At 58.0% G+C, this 18361-nt stretch overlaps 2 protein-coding genes across 2 annotated transcripts; both read right to left on the bottom strand.

Moving 5' to 3' along the window:
- Positions 1-85: 85 nt before the first annotated feature.
- Positions 86-4701, bottom strand: NAT16 (N-acetyltransferase 16 (putative); the record flags this gene model as incomplete). The annotated part of the gene is given in 3 exon segments (XM_033426804.2): positions 86-3623; positions 3625-3756; positions 4375-4701. Coding segments are annotated over 3 exon segments (891 nt in total), but the record flags the coding sequence as incomplete, so codon positions are not given.
- A 7524-nt stretch (positions 4702-12225) lies between these two features.
- MOGAT3 (monoacylglycerol O-acyltransferase 3) lies at positions 12226-15102 on the bottom strand. The gene is given in 8 exon segments (XM_049699410.1): positions 12226-12506; positions 12589-12797; positions 13374-13467; positions 13470-13548; positions 13856-14063; positions 14351-14426; positions 14516-14596; positions 14833-15102. Coding segments are annotated over 8 exon segments (1059 nt in total). The 5' UTR covers positions 14990-15102; the 3' UTR covers positions 12226-12351.
- Positions 15103-18361: the final 3259 nt, after the last annotated feature.

Below are 18361 nucleotides of genomic sequence, written 5' to 3'. Positions count from 1 at the left end.
AGCACTGGGTCTTTTCCCTGAGAAGGTTTGGGAAAGGAAAAGAGGGCAGGGGCTTGGGGGTCCCCGCAGCTCACCTCCCCTCTCTTCCTCCCTTCCCCGCAACCGGTGACTCACCTCTGCAGCCTTTCAATGCGTCAGCTATGGGGGGGACAGGCAGGGAGGGGCACTTTATGAGAAAGGCAGGGGTCTCCACCTTGAATTGAAAGAAAGTGCTGAAGAACCCCGTGGAAATGACCCCATTAGAACACATCATTGCCTATCCCCTGCCCACCCCAGTTCAGGAGGGTGGGGAGTCCTGGGAAGGGGACTGGGAGAGAGCTACGGGCCACTGGTGGGTCTGGGAATGATGAGTAATAAAGGGGTGCTCACCCTGATTTTTAGTCCCAGGGTCCCATTCCTTCATACCCCCACCCACTCCTGGGTGGGGGAGGGGAGACCCAGCAAGCTGGGGGAGGGCAAAGCCGCAGAGATGAGTCACCAAGAAAGGAAAAGAGAAAGAGGGAAAGAGACAGAGATGAGGAGAGACACAGAGACAGCCACTGGAAAGACGGAGAAAGGAACACACACACACACACACACACACACACACACACACACACACCCCTGAAGGTGGTATCCACAAGCTAACAGGAGAAAGGAAATTTTGTACTTCCATAATCCTGAACCAGCCTCCTCCAGCATCCACCTGTCACACAAACACACAAACAACAGTATCATTCAGAGTTACACTGATATCCTGAGACACACCCACTTACACAAACACAATGTCACACCTAGTCCAGCAGAGTCACCTGTCCAGGCACATGCTGAAGATGTGACCAGTGTAATGGAGGTTCAGGTTGAGAGCCCTCGATTCCTTTTACACAGGATGGTGGGAGGACATAAAAGCCCTAAAGGAATATAACTTCAAAAATCCAAGACTCACAGGCTATGCCTTGCATACGCGACGATACACACAGTCCCCTGCTTCCCCATCCACACGTACATAGTAACCTATCAAGCGCCTCCTTGTCAAGAAGCCACTTGGAGTACCTGATTCTGGGGTACGCCAGGCCCGTAGCCCCGAATATATCCCACCCAGACACCCCCTGATTCGTACACACATGTACAGAAACACAGACACACAAAGACGCCCATGGACACACTCACACGGACGGAAACCACCTTGCGCTGCCTTGCCCGCGTCCGCACACGTCCTGGCGCCCCCGCGTGGTACTTTTCGGGATCGCAGTCTCCGCCGCTTCGGAGCTCTGCTCCCGCGGGGCGGCGCCCAGGCTCCCTCCACCTCTTCCCCCTCCGTGCGGTGCCCACCCAGGAATGGGGAGAAAGCAAGGGCGCTGGCCGCGAGAGAGCCGAGAGCTGGGAGTTAGATGTCTGGATCGTGGGAATGAGGCAGGCTGGTTCTGGATGCCAAGGGGAACTTGCGAGAGAGCAAGAATTTGGAGCAGCGGCAGACTCCCAGGTCCAGGGGAAAGCGAGGCCGGGGGCTAGTCCAAGCGCCGTGCCGCTGCCCGCCTCGGTTCTGAGCAATCAATTCTTTCTGCCGCTTGGCTGGTGTGGGGGGTAGGGGCGCGCAACGGCCAGCAGCCCTCCCCAGCTCCCCTCCAGGAAGTCATTAGCCCCAGTGCCACAGGGCTTAGAGATCCTCTCTGATACAGGCTGCTGGGGAAGGGGGAGAGGACAATGCAGCTCATCCCTCCCCACCGAGAAGAAGTGAAACAGACACAGAAGGTGGGCCAAGGGCCCGTTTTATTGCAGTACAGCCATGGTTGAAGTGACAGGGAGGAGGGCAGCTTGGTTAGGTGCAGGAGGCAGCCAAGCAAGGCACAGCAGCGCAGCCGGAACGGGGGGGAAAGAAGGGAGCAGCGGCTGTCTGCTTTGTCCACCTTCTTCCACCTCCTGGCGCCCTCCTCTGTCCATGTCTTTGATTCCATCCCCAGCGAACCCTGTGCTCGCTGTCCATTGTCCAACAAGAAGTTCCAGCTACAGTGAGGTTCTGAGGTATGCTCTGGGCTGGGGACACCTGGTTTCTAGTCTCTGCCAGGCTACCAGCTATTGTGAGCCACTTGGAAGGCACTTGAGTCTGAGCCTCTCTCTCCTCCCTCTGCGGGAGACGTGAGGATCCCGTGTAGGAGACATCGCTGTGCAAATGCAGCTGTTACTACTTGCATTTAAATAGAAGACTGTCAAAGTCCACAAAAAGCATAAAGGAACAAGAGGATGGGAGGGGTGTCCAGAAATATCTGGAGGAGGGGGTTCCAGTCACGCTAGGAGTCAGCCTGGGTAGAAGCAGGAGACAGACTCGCACCAGGCTGAGCGACCTGCCCTCCACTACACCAGGCTCTCCACCCAGAACCCTCTGGTTCACGGGCCTGCTTCGGGTCCCTGGTTGGGGGCATAGGGAAGGGAGCCTGCAAAATAGCACCACTGTGCAAAGTTGGAGGAAACCCCAGTCAGAGGAGGCAGCCTCAGAAAAGTGCATCACCAGAGCGTAAGCAGGGGCCAAATGGGGGTGGGGCATTATAAATCTATTTCCTTTACAGGTCCTTCTCCATATTACACACAGGGCGGGTGATGAAGAGACCATGGAGAAGGGGAATGGAGGGGCAGACAAATGGACAACGGAGAACTAAGAGAGGTCCAGGCACGGGAGACTGAGAGGACGGTGAGGAGAGGAGCAGAGAGCAAGCTCTGGGGGCCTGAGAAAGATCGGGAGCAAGAAAAGTAATACGTATTAGGCAACTGTGCTCCTGGCCGGGTACTGGGCATTGCACACACTCTGCCAGCTTCCATCCACGACGGGGCAGAAGGGAGAAGCCACAAAGGGCAGAGTACACTCCCAGGCTGGGGCACGGACAGGGAAAGGCTCCGAAGCTGTGAAGGAACCCATTCTTTGGTAGGGAGAGGGAATGGGTGGACAACAGAAGCGCGAGTGGCTTCCCCAAACCCGGCGGTTCAGATCAGATTGTGGGCAACTGCGTTTGGGGGCGCTAGAGTCAAGATGGCAGACAGAGATGTGAGGGGAAAAGGGGAGGGAAGGATGGACTGCGGGTAAATGTAGGCGGCAGAGCCGATGGCCGAGGGCAGGGGGAGGGGCGGAGCTTGAAAACAGCAGGGGCGGGGCTTTGGGGGGATACGAGGAAGGAGGTGGGTCTAAAGTGCATCTTCTCTCCCCTCCGACTGGAGAGGCCTTAGATGTCGGCCTCCAGCACGTATTGTTCGGTATAACCCTTGACCAGCTCGAGCCCCAAGCCAGCCTGGCAGAAATCAGCCAGCTGTAACCACAGCTGGGGCGCCAGGAAGAGCTGGCACATGACGTTGAGGTGGACGAGACGCGGGGCCTGGCGCTGCAGATGCCACAGAAGCTGGCTCTGAACCTGCGCGCCTTCGCTGACGAAGGTGTAGATGTTGACGTAGCGCCACGTGCCGTTGCCGCCAGGTGGGATGGGGAAGGGGCGCGTGCACAGCGTGAGCACGCGCGGGCGCGCGCGGCTGTTCACGCGCCACTCCAGGCCCTTGGCCGCCAGCAGGCTCAAGTTACTCTCGCTCGGCCGGTAGGGCTGCCAGTCCTGGATGATGGTCCCGCCCGGAAGCACGTCGCGCTGCACAGAGGGCGACAGCAGGGGAGGCGGCCACGACGCCGCCAGCCTCCGACACGGCCTCCGTGGGCAGCGGCGAGAAGGCCCGCAGAGCCGCCAGCCGCGCGCCCAGCCCCTCCAGCAGGGCCGACACGTTGAGCTGGACCAAAAGGATGCCCTGCGGGGGGGCACGAGTGATCGCGGGGCGGGCGGCGGGAGGGCTGCGAGCCCGGCTTCTCTTGGCACCGTCACTCCCACATTCACACCCACGGGCTCCCACCTGGGCCCCTCGAGGGCCGACCGTGCGGGGCCGGGTGAAGTGGGGTATGTGAGAGCATGCAGGAGCCAGGGGCAAGGCCTCCGAAAACCTGGATCCCCAATGAGAGTGGAGATCAATGTGGAGTAGTCAGGGTCGTGGGGATGTGGACCCCAAGAGTGGAAGCAAGGGAAGCTGATCAGTCAGTAGGATGCGGGAGACGGAGGGGAAGGACAAAGGCTCAGATTAGGATGTTTGGGTCCCTGAGGAGAGGCGGGGACACGAAGTCGGGACGCCTGGGCTCCAGCCTCCTGGAGTAAGGATGGACGATTTAAAGACGGGAAGTCGGGAGCTGTTTGACTTTCCCTGGGCAAAAGGGCCTGGGTAAGGACTGGGAGTCCCAGGGCAGGGCTCATGGGCGCCCCCACTCGGCAGAGCCGGGAGCGAAGGAAAGCCGGCAACTGGCTGCATATAGGGTGACAACGCCCGGAGGCCCCTCGGAGACAGGCCCGCCCATCCGAGCTCCCTTGTCCTTCTCACCTGCTTGGTGATTAGGTGCTATTGCTTCAGCTCCCGGGACCCCAGCTGGTCGTCCCGGGTGAGTCGTGCCACCTTGATCCCCGGGTGCCTTCGCTTGACCAGCTGCGAGCAGAGGCGCTGCAGCATCCCAGCCACGCCCTTGCCACACTCCCAGGGCGCCGCGCGCAGCCCCTCCACCAGAGCCGTCTCCCCAGCGTCGATCACGTGCACCGACCCCAGGGCGATCTGCGGGCCGAGGCCATTAGGGGGCCCCCGCCCCGCCTTCGCCCCTGCCAGGGCTCTCCGTTCAAAGGGCTCGCCTCTTCCCACACGCTGAGCACTCCGTCGTCACCACCCCGAGCGCTGGGCCAGACCCGGGGCCTGCCCAGAGAGCTCTCCTCAGCACTTGGGTCTTGGATTCAAGAGCCCGCGGAAAGATCATTCGCGGGCGTCTCTTCCACCTCTTGAGATGCTCCAGACCCCTGAGCATCAGGTCCTTGCCCACTCGCCACGCCCCCTTTCTTTGGCTCCACTCCCAGGAGCCTGCTACTCCCAGCTTCCTCTTAGCTCCGCCCCGGAGCCCATCTCTTAGCTGCTCCTGCATTCAGGCCCTCTTGTGCGAGAGTTCAGTCTACTCAGGGGTCCAGACCCCATTCTAGCTGCTCCCAACCCCAGACTACCCCCTCTTGTCTGCTCCCCTCTTTCTGTGCTCGGAATTCTAAATTACAGAGGCTGTCAGGTTCCTCCGCTATTCCGAGTTCTACACATCCGCCACGCACCCTCACTGGCTGGGCCCCTGGATCCACACGCCCTTCTCTCTCTTCTTGTCTTCTTTTTGGGAAATTTCTTCCTGTAATCCTTGCTTCATCTCCCACTCAGGCTACCCCTGCTCTTCCCATTCCTCAGAGTTTCCTTTTTGGGTCAATGGCCTGTGGATCTGGTACCCCTTTGGCATCCAGCTCTTCTTTTTCCCCTGCCCAGAGACAGGACGAAAGAGAAAGGCCCGTCCCCAAGTCCGGATGATTCCTCATTTCCAGATCTCTCTCCTCCAGACCAACCAAATCAACCAATCAAATCCCCTCTTCTCTCTTTCAGCCAATTAGAATTGTCCACTCACATAACCTACATAAGCCTCAGTAACCAACATCCCAGGGGACACACATACCAGCTACTTTGAGGAGGGTGATTTGGGGATGATTAGACTTTTTTTTTTTTTTTTTTTTTACAAGAACATGACCTAGGTTTAGGAGATGGGACCAGCAGGGGCACCAAGGGGTGGGTTAGGGATAATTTCAGCTTCCATATCACAAACATGGCTTATGTAAGCACAGTGTGGTTCCAGTACAAACAAGCTTCAAAACCAGGGCTCCATCTCCCGCTTTCTTTTCCGTCTAATTCTTAGGCTTAAGGCTCTCCCAGGTAAGCTGGGGTGACGTTAAGACAGCTCAGGCCAGTATCATCAGAGGGCAGGGAGAAGCACAGGCTCTTAGAGGATCTTAGAGCCCCTGCTATGGCCACTAGGGACCGTCAGGTTCAACCCATTCCTTTCACAGAGAGGAAATCAATCAAGGCCCGAGATGGTTAAGATCTTGCCTAAGGTGAGTCAGCTTGGACAAAGCTGGGCTAAAAGTTAAATCTTCCTGGATCTCAGGCCAGTGGGGAGATCTCCGACCCCAGCCTGAAGAGCAAGGATAGGCATGACTGGGTCCTTGGCAGGAGTCAGAGTTTCCAAGTGCTAAGGGTTAAGCTGACTCAGAAGCAGAGATGAGATTGCGGGAGGAACACACACTGCCCTCTCCCCACCGTCAATAATTTCTATGCCAAAAATGAGCTCAGTCAGATTACTTGCGCCAGGTTCTTGGGATGATGAGTCCCAGAGAGGAGCAGGTTAGCTTGTGGCTCCCATCTGGATCTCCAGACAATCTCATCAGCTGTTCATGGGTCTCTGGAACATACAGGCTGGTACTTCAGGGATATTCCAGCAATTCCCCACTGCCCCCATAAGGGGGCAGAATGTGAGCAACTTGTAGACGGGAACACATCCTACTAGGTGCAGACATTAGGCTCCATTTTCCCTCTTACTTTCAAGATGGGGAGACTATTGCCAAAGAGTGTCTGCATCTCAGATAAAATGTGTGTAAGGGGAGGGGATTCCCAGGGTCACAGGAAAGAACGGGGAACTTGCTAATTCACCCTGCATCTTTTCTTCCCTGGCACTCTACTCCTATTCCCGTTGGGGGAGATGCAAAAGTTCTAAGGTCCTTCAACCCTGGAGGAGGTGGGAGCTGGGAAAAAAGCAGGTCAGGGGTAACAGGCCAAGTGAAAGCAGCCAGCTGGCCCCACAGCCCTTGCTCCACACTCTGATCCCTTCCCACCCTCCAGTGTGGCTCCTTGAATTCTAACTCCCATTAGGTGTCTAGGCAGAGACAGAGGCAGCCCTGTGCCCCTGGGAACTATGGGAAATGTAGTCCAAGCACCCCCTGGACCAAGCTCCAGGAAAGGGGGCAGCATTTCCTTATCATCCTTGTATCCTTTCTCTCAATCTCATAAATATGAATGATCCACTCTGGCGAGAGGATGATTGGAGTCGTCGCTGGGCATGCCGGGAGCCCATCCCCCACCCCATCTCTCTCCCACCAAACACACCTGAAATATTGATGGCCCTGAGGTCGCAGCTTCTCTGAGCTGGAACACGGAGCGGAGGAAGCAGAGAGAGGAGAGGCGGAGTCAAAGAGACCGCAGCTACACAAAGCGCCCAAAGAAGAGAGCGAAAAGGACTGGAGCCGAGGCAGAAAGGAGACCAAGGCAACCTGGAGACGATGGGGGGTGGGGGAGAGGCACTGATACCAAGTCTCAGACATGACACCTCGTGACACAGGGCACAGCAGATGCCAAACAAGTCCTAGCACGCGCCCCCTCCCCAAGGAGACCAGAAATAGAAAGCAGCTTGACACACCCCCTTCTCCCCGTGGTGTGTGGTGGGGAAAGGGGTCACGGGGAGGAGAAAATCAGCAGAGGCTGGAAGAGAACAGAGACTTGAGAGCAGAGGCAGGGGAGACAAGATGAAGTGAGGCAGGGGCAGGGGATGAGGAAGATGGACCAACGAACTGGGGAGAGGGAGTGCCTCAGAGGGCCACGATCATGGAGAAGGGGCGGCTGTATTGGAGGGTGGTCCCCGGTCTTTTGGGGAAGCAGGCGGGAGGGAGATCCCGAAGGAAGCTGTGTACTAGGCAGGGGGCCCCCTGGGCACCAGTCCCACCAGACTGGGACAGGTGGGAGCCAAATGACGATGGGAGGCGGAGGGAAAGCTCCTCTGAACACCTGGGCGAAGTCGGGTCTCAAGTTATCTGGGACGCGGGGCTGGGATGGGTTGGGCGGTAGAGGGCGCAGAGGCTCTCTTCCCCTGAGGGGCGTGGCTTTCTGCTGCCCCAATTCCGCGGGGGAGGAGCATGCCAGCCCCCCGCCCCCAGGCCTGGCTGCCCCCCTACCTCTCTCAAGCCAGGGCCAGGGACTGGCTGCTGAGAAGCCGATCGGGGCCGGCCGCGCAGACAGCGAACGGTACCTAGAGCGGGGTCACCTCGGAGCTCCGAGGGTCAAATTCCGATGACGCGCGGGGACCCGGCCGCCGCCGTCCGGTCCCGACTCGGAGTTCCGATGCGAAGGCCGGGTCTGCTCAGTCCTGCACGCGGGCTCGGGCGCCCAGAGCTTCGGGATTCGGGCGGTACGCGCGGTCGCTGCTCTGCTCGGGCTCGGCCGAGGGGAGGAAACCCCAGTGATGCAGAGGAAACGTGGCGCGGATCTGGAGCGGACTAGGTTGCCACCGGGGGCTGGCGGGCGCTGGGGGCAGGCGGTGGGGTGGCGGGGCGCCTGGGAAAGCGGAGTGGCCCCTGGGCGGCGAGGTGGGCGCTGCTGGGTGGCCTCTAGCCTTGCAGACGAGAATCCGCCCCTTGTCCCGGTGGGGGGCGGGACTGAGGGTGGGGAGGCGTCTTGAGCGTCGGTGGAGGGGCCTGATTGCTGGCTTAGTTATGGCCCCATGCCCGCAGCATCTCTATGTTGAGTCCGGGAATACCCCCCACGCCCAGTCCCCCTTCTCCGGGAGCCACGCCCCTACCTCCCGCAACGTCAGCCCCATTCTCTGACCTCCGGCTGCTAGACAAGTAACAGCGGCTGGAAAGGGGACGCGGACCCCAACACCCTGGGGACCTGGTCGGAGAAACTGATAGAGGAAATTGGAAACCCATGAAGATCAGGAAGGGTAGAGACACCAAGTGGCAGAAGCCAAGAGCTGAAAGGAGCAGAGCAAGGCCAAGACGGGTCAGCCGGGCCACCACTCCCCGGGGGTCGCCGAGCAGCCTCACGCCCCCCTCCCAGCCCTCCGCACTGGCAGGCTCAGCTCCACTCAGCCACGGACATCTCAGCCGCGGGCATCTCACCTGCCATCAGGCAGCAAGGCCCCCGCGGGGCAGCACGCAGAGAGAAAGACTTCAATGTACACCTGGGGACACCCGAGTACAAGAACACAGACCTCTGTGCACACGGCTGGGCACCCGTGCTAACCCGGTGGGTGGACGAAGGGGGGGAGGGAGAGCGCAGTGCAGACCCGGAACCGGAGTGGCTGCAGCTCTGCTGTTGACTCTGGACAAGCTGGTGACCCAGGCTCTTAACTCCTGGGAGCTCCCCACCCCATAAAGTGAGACAAAAACACCTGCAGTTCTACCTGCAAGGAACCAGGCAAGGGATGGATGTGAACGTCCTTTAAAACCTGTAAAGTGCTGCGGAGGATGGGACACCACCCCCTTGTCTCCACTCTCATTCCTGCCCAGCTCCCATACCCGCCCCCCCACCCCACCCCACCCCACCCCCACCCCACCCCCCCCCCCCGCTTCCCACAGAAGTTGACCTCTCACCTACCTCATCCCAGTTTTATACTTTCCAAGGTAATCACTCCATAACCTGGTAATCCCACTGGCTGTGCTAACGTGAAAAGATGGAGGATCGTGTTCCTGGACTTCCACACACAAAGCCACCCCGAGAGTTAAAGGGATCAGAGTCGTCTCTTGACTTCAAGGCCAATAGGCCAATAAATAAGTCACTCAACCTTTTTTTAAAAATAAGACTTCCCCCCATTTCTGATTTTTTGAAACTGCTAGCACACTGTGCATCTCACAAAGCTGCAGTCAAGGTGGAATACATTCCAGTGTGGGAAAGGACCTCCAAAAGTTAAAGGTGCTGGAGGAAAAAGTCACTAGTGACCGAAAGGAGATGTGATCACACTCTAATTCCTTCTCTTTCACCAGAAGACTCCCCTCTGCCACCAGAAACGCTTGGATTGGTCCAACATTCACCCACCTCTAGTTTCCTCAACCAATCAGAATTGAAAGTTTCCCAAAGTTCCAGTTTTTTCATGTCCAAGCTATAGGTGGTGTTGCATTCTTCCCCTAAAGGCTCAAATATGGTTGTCTTACTGAAATTTTATCGAATATTGATGTTTGACCTAAATCCAATCATTTATTAGGGGTTACAAAACGGCGATATTCTTAATCTGTCATTCTGGGTTCCCCCCCCCCCCCAGCTGGAATATGCCTATAAAAGGAAACTTGTTCTCTTCTACTATGATTACCCTTAGAGGTAGCTTGTTGAAGGAAAGACCGGATAAATGCTTACATTTTTCCCTTTATTTGTTAACTGTTCAAATAATGTGGTGTTTCCTCAGCATCCTTCAGTGGTGATCAATTATTACTTTCAGACCGTTATGAACCCATTGATTTTAAACAGGCTTAATGTGCTGCAATCCAATGCTGTTATTGCCCTTATGAATGTTGAAGCTAGCCAACTTTTTTGATAAATTGATGTTTTAAAGCGACACAGAGGATCGCGCTAGATCTTCAGGAAGCACTACGCGGATGCGGAGCAGAGGATGCCCTGGACCAGCCTGACACGTTGGCTGGTCAAGGGAAGTGCGTCTTAGAAATTCCCCTCTGGGGACTTTCCTGGCGGTCCAGTGGTTAAAACTCCGCGTTTCCAATGCCGGGGCCGGGGAGCTGCTTCGATCCCTGGTCTGGGAATTAAGATCCCACATGCCACGGGGTGAGGCAAGAAAAAAAAAAATCCCCTCCAGATGACAAAGAAGGGCAGGGTCCCTCCTGCGCAAGGGGAAGCCTGAGCAAAGCCCAAAGCTGAGAAACAGCCTGCTTGGCAAGAACAAGCAATTCTGGGTTGCACCCATCCTGTAGGTAGGGGCTGGCCAGCCAGGGGTGGGCTTTAAACAGGAGAGTGACAGATCGGCCTTGTGAGTAGAGGTTGCCCTCTGGTGGCCACATGGACAATGGCAGGGAAGGAAGAAGGCCTGCCAGGAGGCAATGAGCTGTGCCCCTAAGGCATATATGCATATATTTGTAAGTTAGACTCTTCCAGATAGGAGGAGAAACCACACAGTGTTGGGGGTTATTATCCAGATACACGGCAGGAGAAATGGGACAGGTAACCTTGACGGCTCTGTACTGTGGAGTCCAGAGCTCTTGAAACTACAATAGATCCTTTAGGCAGTTTAGTGACCCATCTTCTCTCTGTGCACGTGGCACCGGCCCCCAAAGAGAAGATCCCAGAGCACATGTTTGTCACCGCCCAACCTGGAACATTCTTTGTCTAATTTGCACAAAGACCACGTCTCGGTGGATACAGCACCCAGGCAAAAGCAGACAGCACTTTTCTGTGTCTGGTACCCTGTGTGTCTACAGGGTAGGGCTCTGTTTGCGGGGTGTCTCCAATGCTGTGCTGAGGAGTTCACACCTTCTGACAATGAGGATCCGGTCCCAGTGAACAGGAGGAATGGCATGATGAAAACAGTGTTTTAGGGAGAGCATCTTGCCAGCGTGAGAAGGTGTTAGATGGGAGATGAGAGGCAAGACCCCTCCTCTCTGAGGAATGGTCCCAGAGGAAGTCCACGGGAGGGATGGGGGCCTGGAGTAAGAGAAGCAGCTAAGAAGACAGGAAGAAGAAGCCAGGAAGCCAGGAAGTGTGACTGGGGTTCTGGAAGGTGGGGAGAGAGGAAGGTGGTGAGGGTGATTCTGGCATCCCTAGCATGTTACCGGGGAATGATAACGTCTGGTGGCAGCGGGCAGTGCAGGATATTAAGCTCCTCGGATACGCAGATGCTATGTTTTGTCTACAGATGGGTTGGCTTTTCAGGGCTGCAAGGACTAGCAGTAGGGGAGGACCCACTGGGGCTGGAGCTCTGGAAGAATGACCAGAAATAGGTCTGTAGAAGAGCCACATTAGGGTCTGCATGGGTGGCAGGTGAGTGGGGATAGCCCCGGGCGCAGTGGGATTCTCACTGTCTGGGGCTGGAGCTTCCGAAACAGCTGTAATGATGCTCTAATGGACCCTAACCTCCTCCAGCCTGCTGGGTCGACTCCTCTACCCATTCAAAAGGCTCGTCCCCAGCCCAGACCATCCAAGTGCTGACCGCTTGCTCTCTTCTTTCTCTGAAAAGGCTTCCAGATGTTTCCTTCTGGCTCCATCCTGAGTGAGTGGGCACCCACCCAGCAGAGAAATCCAAGGGTAGAGATGGGTGGGAGGACGATGGCTGACAGTTCTTCTCAATCCATACACAAGGATGCCAGTGCAGCCGTCCCATGAGCCTGAGTACATCTCACTCACTTCCCAGGACAACCCCGTGTATGTTCAGTGGATGAATAATCAAGCCGTGCCCTTGTGATCTGTGCACTTCTCTGTGTTGTATTTCAATAAAAATTAGAAACCCTGCAACTCTGAAGTAGGTAGCCCCGTGTTATAAGGAGGAAACTGAGGTTTGAAAAGCTTAAGTGACTTGGATAAGGCTACGGTCAGTTGCTGGTGGAGCTGAGAATCCGATGAAGTAGTGGTGTGAGAGAACTACCTTTTATTGGTACAGTAGTATGGCAGTAGGTGGGGGTCTCAGGGCACTGGGATCGGGGGCTGGTGGGGCTGGTGAGTGTGGGGGGAGGGGTAAGGCCGGGGCTAGATGAAGGTGGGGCGAGTGGAAGCTGGGACACCGCAGCTTTCCTTGTGCTCATCAAACAGCTGCTCCAGAGCCTTCACGTAGAGCATGTGAGAGTGGTCAACCTGTTCCTCGGTGGGCCCGAGACACTGGGGCACCAGGATGGGGCAGCCCACTGAGGGGAGAGGGGAGACACAGGTGACGTGCTGCTTATGAAGCTGATGGCAGCCTTCTCCCCTGGAGACGGGCACACTCACCCACAGTGGTCATGGGCCTGGAGAAGGGCACCAGGCCCCAGGAGTTGGTTGAGAAGAGACCACAGCCCCAGAAGATGCAAGGAGAAAAGCCCAGGAGCTTCTTGAAGCCCAGCATCTTCTAGCACAGATGCTGCCACAAGTCTGGGGCAAAAGCCTTAACTCTGAAGATATCATTCTCCCCAAAGGAGTACACGGGCACCAGAGAAGTGCTGGGAAGGGGCGGCAAGAGAGAAGACGGGTGGTCAGATCAGTGTCTCAAGGCGTGCCCCAAATTCCTCCCTCACATGATTCCACTTCCCAAGGCCATTTGAAGCAAATGACAGTGGCTACAAAAGAGATCTGAAAGAGGGATTTACATTTCTTGAGGAAAGACTGTGTACTGGGCCTTCCTATATACATCTTCTCATACAGTCTACAACTGCAACACGGTGGCCAGGTAGGTATTAACCCTATTTCACAAGTAAGGAAGCGTGCAAGCATTTGCCTTTGAGAGGGTGTCATAAAAGAATTTGAACCAAGGGCATCTGAGCCCCGGGGTCCTGTGACTTGCACTGTGATCCTGTCTCTCTCCGCCTGGGAGGAAGCCTGGGGAACTGGCACCGGTGCTTGGCACAGAGGAAACACTCAAGGGGCAAGAGCGCCCCCTAGGTGTGGTCACAGTGTAAGCTCTGGGGACACACAGGCCCACCTACAGGGGTGCAGGTGTGTAGGGACAGACAGTGTGGATCCCCAGACGCACTGTGGCTTCTGAGCATTCAGGGCAGCACCCCTGGGCACCCACTCACCCGTGCCTCAGTGCCAGGTGGACAAAGCCTTTCCGATTCTGGACAGTGAGGCAGTGCTCCCCTGGGATGGCATACAGGGACTCGTGGGCCCCCTAACCAGGACGACCACAGCCTGCCCGACGTGAAGCTGAGACAGAATAAAATCCAGGCTCTGGCGGTTCACGGAACATCCTCCCGCAGGTACGAGGAGGTGTGGGAACAGTCACCACCCCGTCCTTGGCTCCCTAGCCCCTTACCCCACCCCTTAGCCTAGGAAGGGTGAGCCCCCCATCCCTTTCCTTCCAAGCTCCCCTACCCCTGTGCCCATGTCAGTGTGCCCTGCAGCACCTCTCCCAGCAAGGATGCAGGACGCTTGCTCCAAAGCCATTCACCGACGCCCACTGTGAGCCTGGCCAACGTTCAAGCCAGGTCCCTTGGCGGAATGGTGGGTGGGGGTCACTGTGGGGGGGTGGCTGCCTCCTCCCCTTAGCTCAAGACTCAGCAAAGGATAGAAGGTAGCCTCGGTAGACTGGGAAATGGAGGAGGCCATTCAGCATGGCCGTCAAGGGCCGAAGCCTGGGGAACTGCTGGGAGAAGCTGGAGCTCTCAGTGGAGAAGTTACAGAGGATTCCCATGGCCATGATCCCATGTGGGTGAGCGACCAGCAGGTAGTTCTGGTCAGGGGGCAGCTCTACCGTTTTCACCAGTTTTGGGGGCAGTGGGCAGGAGGAGGGGAAGAAAGCATAGACAGCAGGATACCTGCTGAACAGAATTCCCTCCACACCAACAGACTTAACTTAGGGTTAGAGTTCAAGGTCCTACGATGGGGTCAAGGGCACAAGGGGCCCCCTCTGGTACACCATCCCACCCCTCCCCCATTGCCTGAACTTAGGCAGCTGGGGGGCTCAGACTCCAGCATAGGGAGGGGTGAGTAGGGGGGGTACATAGGGGAAAGGGAGGAACCAGAGCATCTCCTTGGAGGGTGGCCTGTTGCCTTAATGGGAAAATAATCCCTTAAGTGCTTCCAAACAGTCCAGTTCCTCATCCACTCAGAACGCCTTCCTCCTTGGGCAGACAGATGAGGGTGGGAGAGTTCCTGGAGTCACCATTTATCACCTCTCACTACTTGGGTCCTTGTTTAGTGCTCACCTGGGGGGCGGGGTGTGTGTCCCGGTCCAGGAAGAACCACACCAAGCAGAGAACAGAGAAATACCAGAGCGACGTGAAGAGGAGGAAGAGAAGAAGAGAACAGAAGGAGCCTGGGGAAAACATGGGAAAGAAAAATGAACTATAGCTTTTGAAACTCCAGTGTCTCCTCCCCTCCACCCTCACCAATGAGATCACTGGCCATCTCCCAGCTGGACCTCTGGCCCCTCCCCCTTCCCTTGACCCTCGGACATCCTGGCAGGTGGGGCTCCAGCCTTTGTCCCCCCACCCTCCCACTTGCCTCCTTCCCCAGTGGACCCCGGGCACCACTCACCCGTGAAGAGGCAAGTGCGCACGTAGCAGTAGGCGCGCAGTATAGCAGGCGCGCAGTATAGCAGGCGCGCAGTATAGCAGGAGCTCAGTACTTCTAGCCGCCGCTTCTTCAGGGTTTTCATACTGCGGGAGGGCGGCGGGGCTGTGGAGACTCCCATTCGCTCCCCTTCTGCCAGCAGGGCTCCAGGACCCGGAGGACAAACGATGAAGATTTCGGTACGAGCCGGGGAAGCCTTTCTCGTCCGAGTGGCCACGCCCCTGGGGCCTCCCGGAGCTGCTTGTAGAGGGCTGTGAGGATGGGGAGGCCTTGGGATCCGGAGCGCCACAGGTCTTCACACACTGATCTTTGAACTCCATACGGTAGGTCTGGGCTGGCCGCTGGGCGGGGCTGGGAGCCGGGGTAGGGGCCGTGCGCTGGAGGTCCACTCCCGCGTGCATTAGGAATCGTTGTGGGGAGCGGTCGCAGAAGAAGCCGGAGAGCCCACCGACTGGGTCCCAGCCGAGACTCTTTGATCTCGAGTGCGGCCGGGAGATCCTGGACGCGCGCCCCGGGTGTGTTTGCGGGTCTCCGGGAGTGTCCGGTCCCCTGGCCCGGCCAGGCGCGCGAACTTGCCCCGCCAAGTACAAACACACACACACACCGCAGGTCTGTACCCGCCTTTAATTTCAGTCCTCACCCGCAGTCACCGAGGGCACCGGTGGGGGCCGGCGGCGCGTCTAGGTGGGGGGAGGTGCCTGTCAGCGGGGACGCCAGAGCGCGCCATGTGCTCTTTCAACAGTTGCTTGAGCCGCTCCTAGTAGACCTCGTGCTGCGCGTCCACCTGCGCCCGGCTGGGCCGCGGGGTTCGCTGCGTCGGGATCGGGGTCCCCACTGTGGGCGGAACAGGAGGCCAGAGGGATGGTCGCTAGCAGCCGCCCGCAGTATGAAATCTCGCTCGCCGCGATTAACTGGGACAGAGTTCAGGGCTGGCGCGGTTGCCAAAGGCAGCCTGGAGGCGTGGCCGGAATCCAGGATTTCACGCCCCAACCAGGGGGACCTTCACCTCCGGCGCGGGGAGGGTGCAGGGGCCTTCAGCCCGGGAAAAGCAGGTGGGCGGGCCGGATAGCGGAGCGGGTAGAGGCCGGGGCTCGCCGACGGTGTGGATGGGCGTGCGGAAGGGCAGGAGGAGGCCCCGGGGGCCGTGGAACAGCGGCAGGGCCACTCTCAGCAGTGGCTGCAGCGCTTCCTGTGTCCTTCGCACCCATGAGCCCGGCGGGTTCGGAAACTGCTGGATGAGCTAGTTCTCTCCGAAAGAGAAGACTGGCACCAGGGAGGCCCTGGGGGAGCAACTGACTCCGGACCCCGCCCGGCGCGCGCTGCGCTCCCTCCCGGGCAGCGCTGTCCTCTTCCAGCGCCAACTTGACAAATCTCTTCTGATTCCGGATTCGCAAGCTCAGCGCTCCGGGCTTTGCCTCCCACGCCTCCAGGGGCCCTCCCACGGCCAGGAGGCCCCCAGGCAGGGACAAGAGATAGGAGGCGCTGGCCTTGTCCGAGGGCACTGATCCTGCGAGAGAGGGCGGAGGCTGGGGGACCTGACGCCTGATTCTTCCAGAAAAGAGGGCGCAGGGCTCTGGGTAGGTAAGTAGAGGTGGGACCAAGTGCCCGCATGCGGGAGGAGGAGGGCAGTTAGGAGGTGACAGCAGGCACTGGGGCGCCTGAGACGCAGCGCTCTCCTCACCAGCACACATGAGGTAGTCCCGCAAGACAGGGAGCTGGAACCAACAGGGCAGCGTGAGCAGGTGGGGCTGGAGGTGAGGGAAGAGGTGGGAGAAGCCAGTGGCCTCTGTGCAGAAGTTGCTGCAGGCCCTGCTGACCAGGACCCCGTGAGGGTGGAAGCCAAAGAGGTAGTTCCAGGAGGGATCTGGACCTGCGGTTTTAACCAGCTGGGGGACACCCCACTGGGGAGCTGACATTGGACTTCGGGGGTGAAGGTCCTGAGAGTCCATTCTGAAGCCCTGCTCCCAGCCAGCACACCGTTCCCGAGCGCCTTGCCAAGATGGGGAGGTGGTCACGGATGTCTCCGGATGGCCCAGTTGTGGACCCAGGCAGAGCAGCGGCCCCCTGCCCCAGGTGTGTTTCTATCTCCATGGAGTCAGACCAGGTCGAGGACCGCTAGGATCCAGGCCCGGCCCAGGAATACAGGAGCAAGGCAGCCAGGGACACCTGGGCGGGAGGTGGTGGCGGTGCGTGGGGGGTTGTGGGGACTCAGGATCCAGAGGTTCGAGTCCCAGGCACACCTGGGCGGGAGGTGGTGGCGGTGCGTGGGGGTGTGGGGACTCAGGATCCAGAGGTTCGAGTCCCAGGTCCCCCGCTTTCCCCCTTCCCTGTTCCATGGTTTCAGGCGCATCTGTCCAATCTACGTCTTTCTCCCTCTCTCCACCCCACAGACCCCTGCCCTGCCTCCCTCCCTCCCGTACTGGAATGGGGAAGCAGAGTGCCAGGCGCAGGGTTCCTCAGGTCTTCAGGGACTCAGTGAGCCCCCCAAAAGGGGTGAAGACCCATTGCAGGACAGCAAACACTTGGAGGCCCCGGAAGAGGTGGCTGGAGGAGGATGCAGAGGGGAGTCACCCAGGAGCCACCACGGCCGTGAAGCGTACCTTCTTTGACCCAACCCACTGGTCCTGACCCCTGGCCTGGATTCTGCCCTCGCTTCCGCCCCCGCTGCTGACTTGCACATTGGAGCACTGTGAACCCCGGCATGGAAGGGTTAACCACTATTTGGGCTCACAGGGCTGTGACCAGTAGGACCGAAAGGAAAGACCAGGGCTGTGGCTTGGAGCCTGGGGGTGAGGAAGGTGTTTAACTTTGTGGAAGTCAGGACCGGCTCCCTGTGAGGAGCAGGGTTGGGAGAGGTCTGGGCCAGCAGGGGTTGCCATGTGTGTGTACCCTGAAGAGCAGAGCTCCCCATTTGTCACCCGGACCTGGCGCCTAAACGGTAGGTGACCTGCAGGAGGATATATTCCCTAAGGAGTAGCTTAGGCCTCTGTGGGGAGACCTCCAGAGGGAAGGGTTTTATGGGAGAGGCTAAGGATTGGGGAAGCCCTCCAAGAGAGAGCCCACTGGTCTGTGGGCACACCCTCCAGTGGGCTGGGGCCAGTCATCACTGTGACCGTGGCCCTGTTTAACATTGACCAGAGGCCTGCAGAGCCAGCACTTTTTCCAGGTCAGGGAACGTCACTTGTTTTGGGGTTTTTTTGGCTGCACTTTGCCTTGTGGGATCTTAGTTCCCTCACCAGGGATGGAACCCATGGTCCCTGCAGTGCAAGACAGGAGTCCTAACCACTGGACCACTAGAAGTTCCTGTAAAAAAAAAAAAAAGTCCCAGTCTTGTCTTTTGCAAGGCTGCATCCCATCCCCCCTCTTCCAGGAAGCTTTCCTGGGCTGACCCTTAGGATTCCCCTCTCCTGATTCCACCTAACAGCTTAGATGCAAGAAGCCACAGTAAGGTTCCAGCCTGTCTTCCCTCAAAGAACACACTTCCCCAGGGGGA

Source organism: Orcinus orca, chromosome 16 (assembly GCF_937001465.1).
Source record: "Orcinus orca chromosome 16, mOrcOrc1.1, whole genome shotgun sequence".
NCBI lineage: Eukaryota > Metazoa > Chordata > Mammalia > Artiodactyla > Delphinidae > Orcinus > Orcinus orca.
This window is presented reverse-complemented; position numbering and strand designations above follow the sequence as displayed.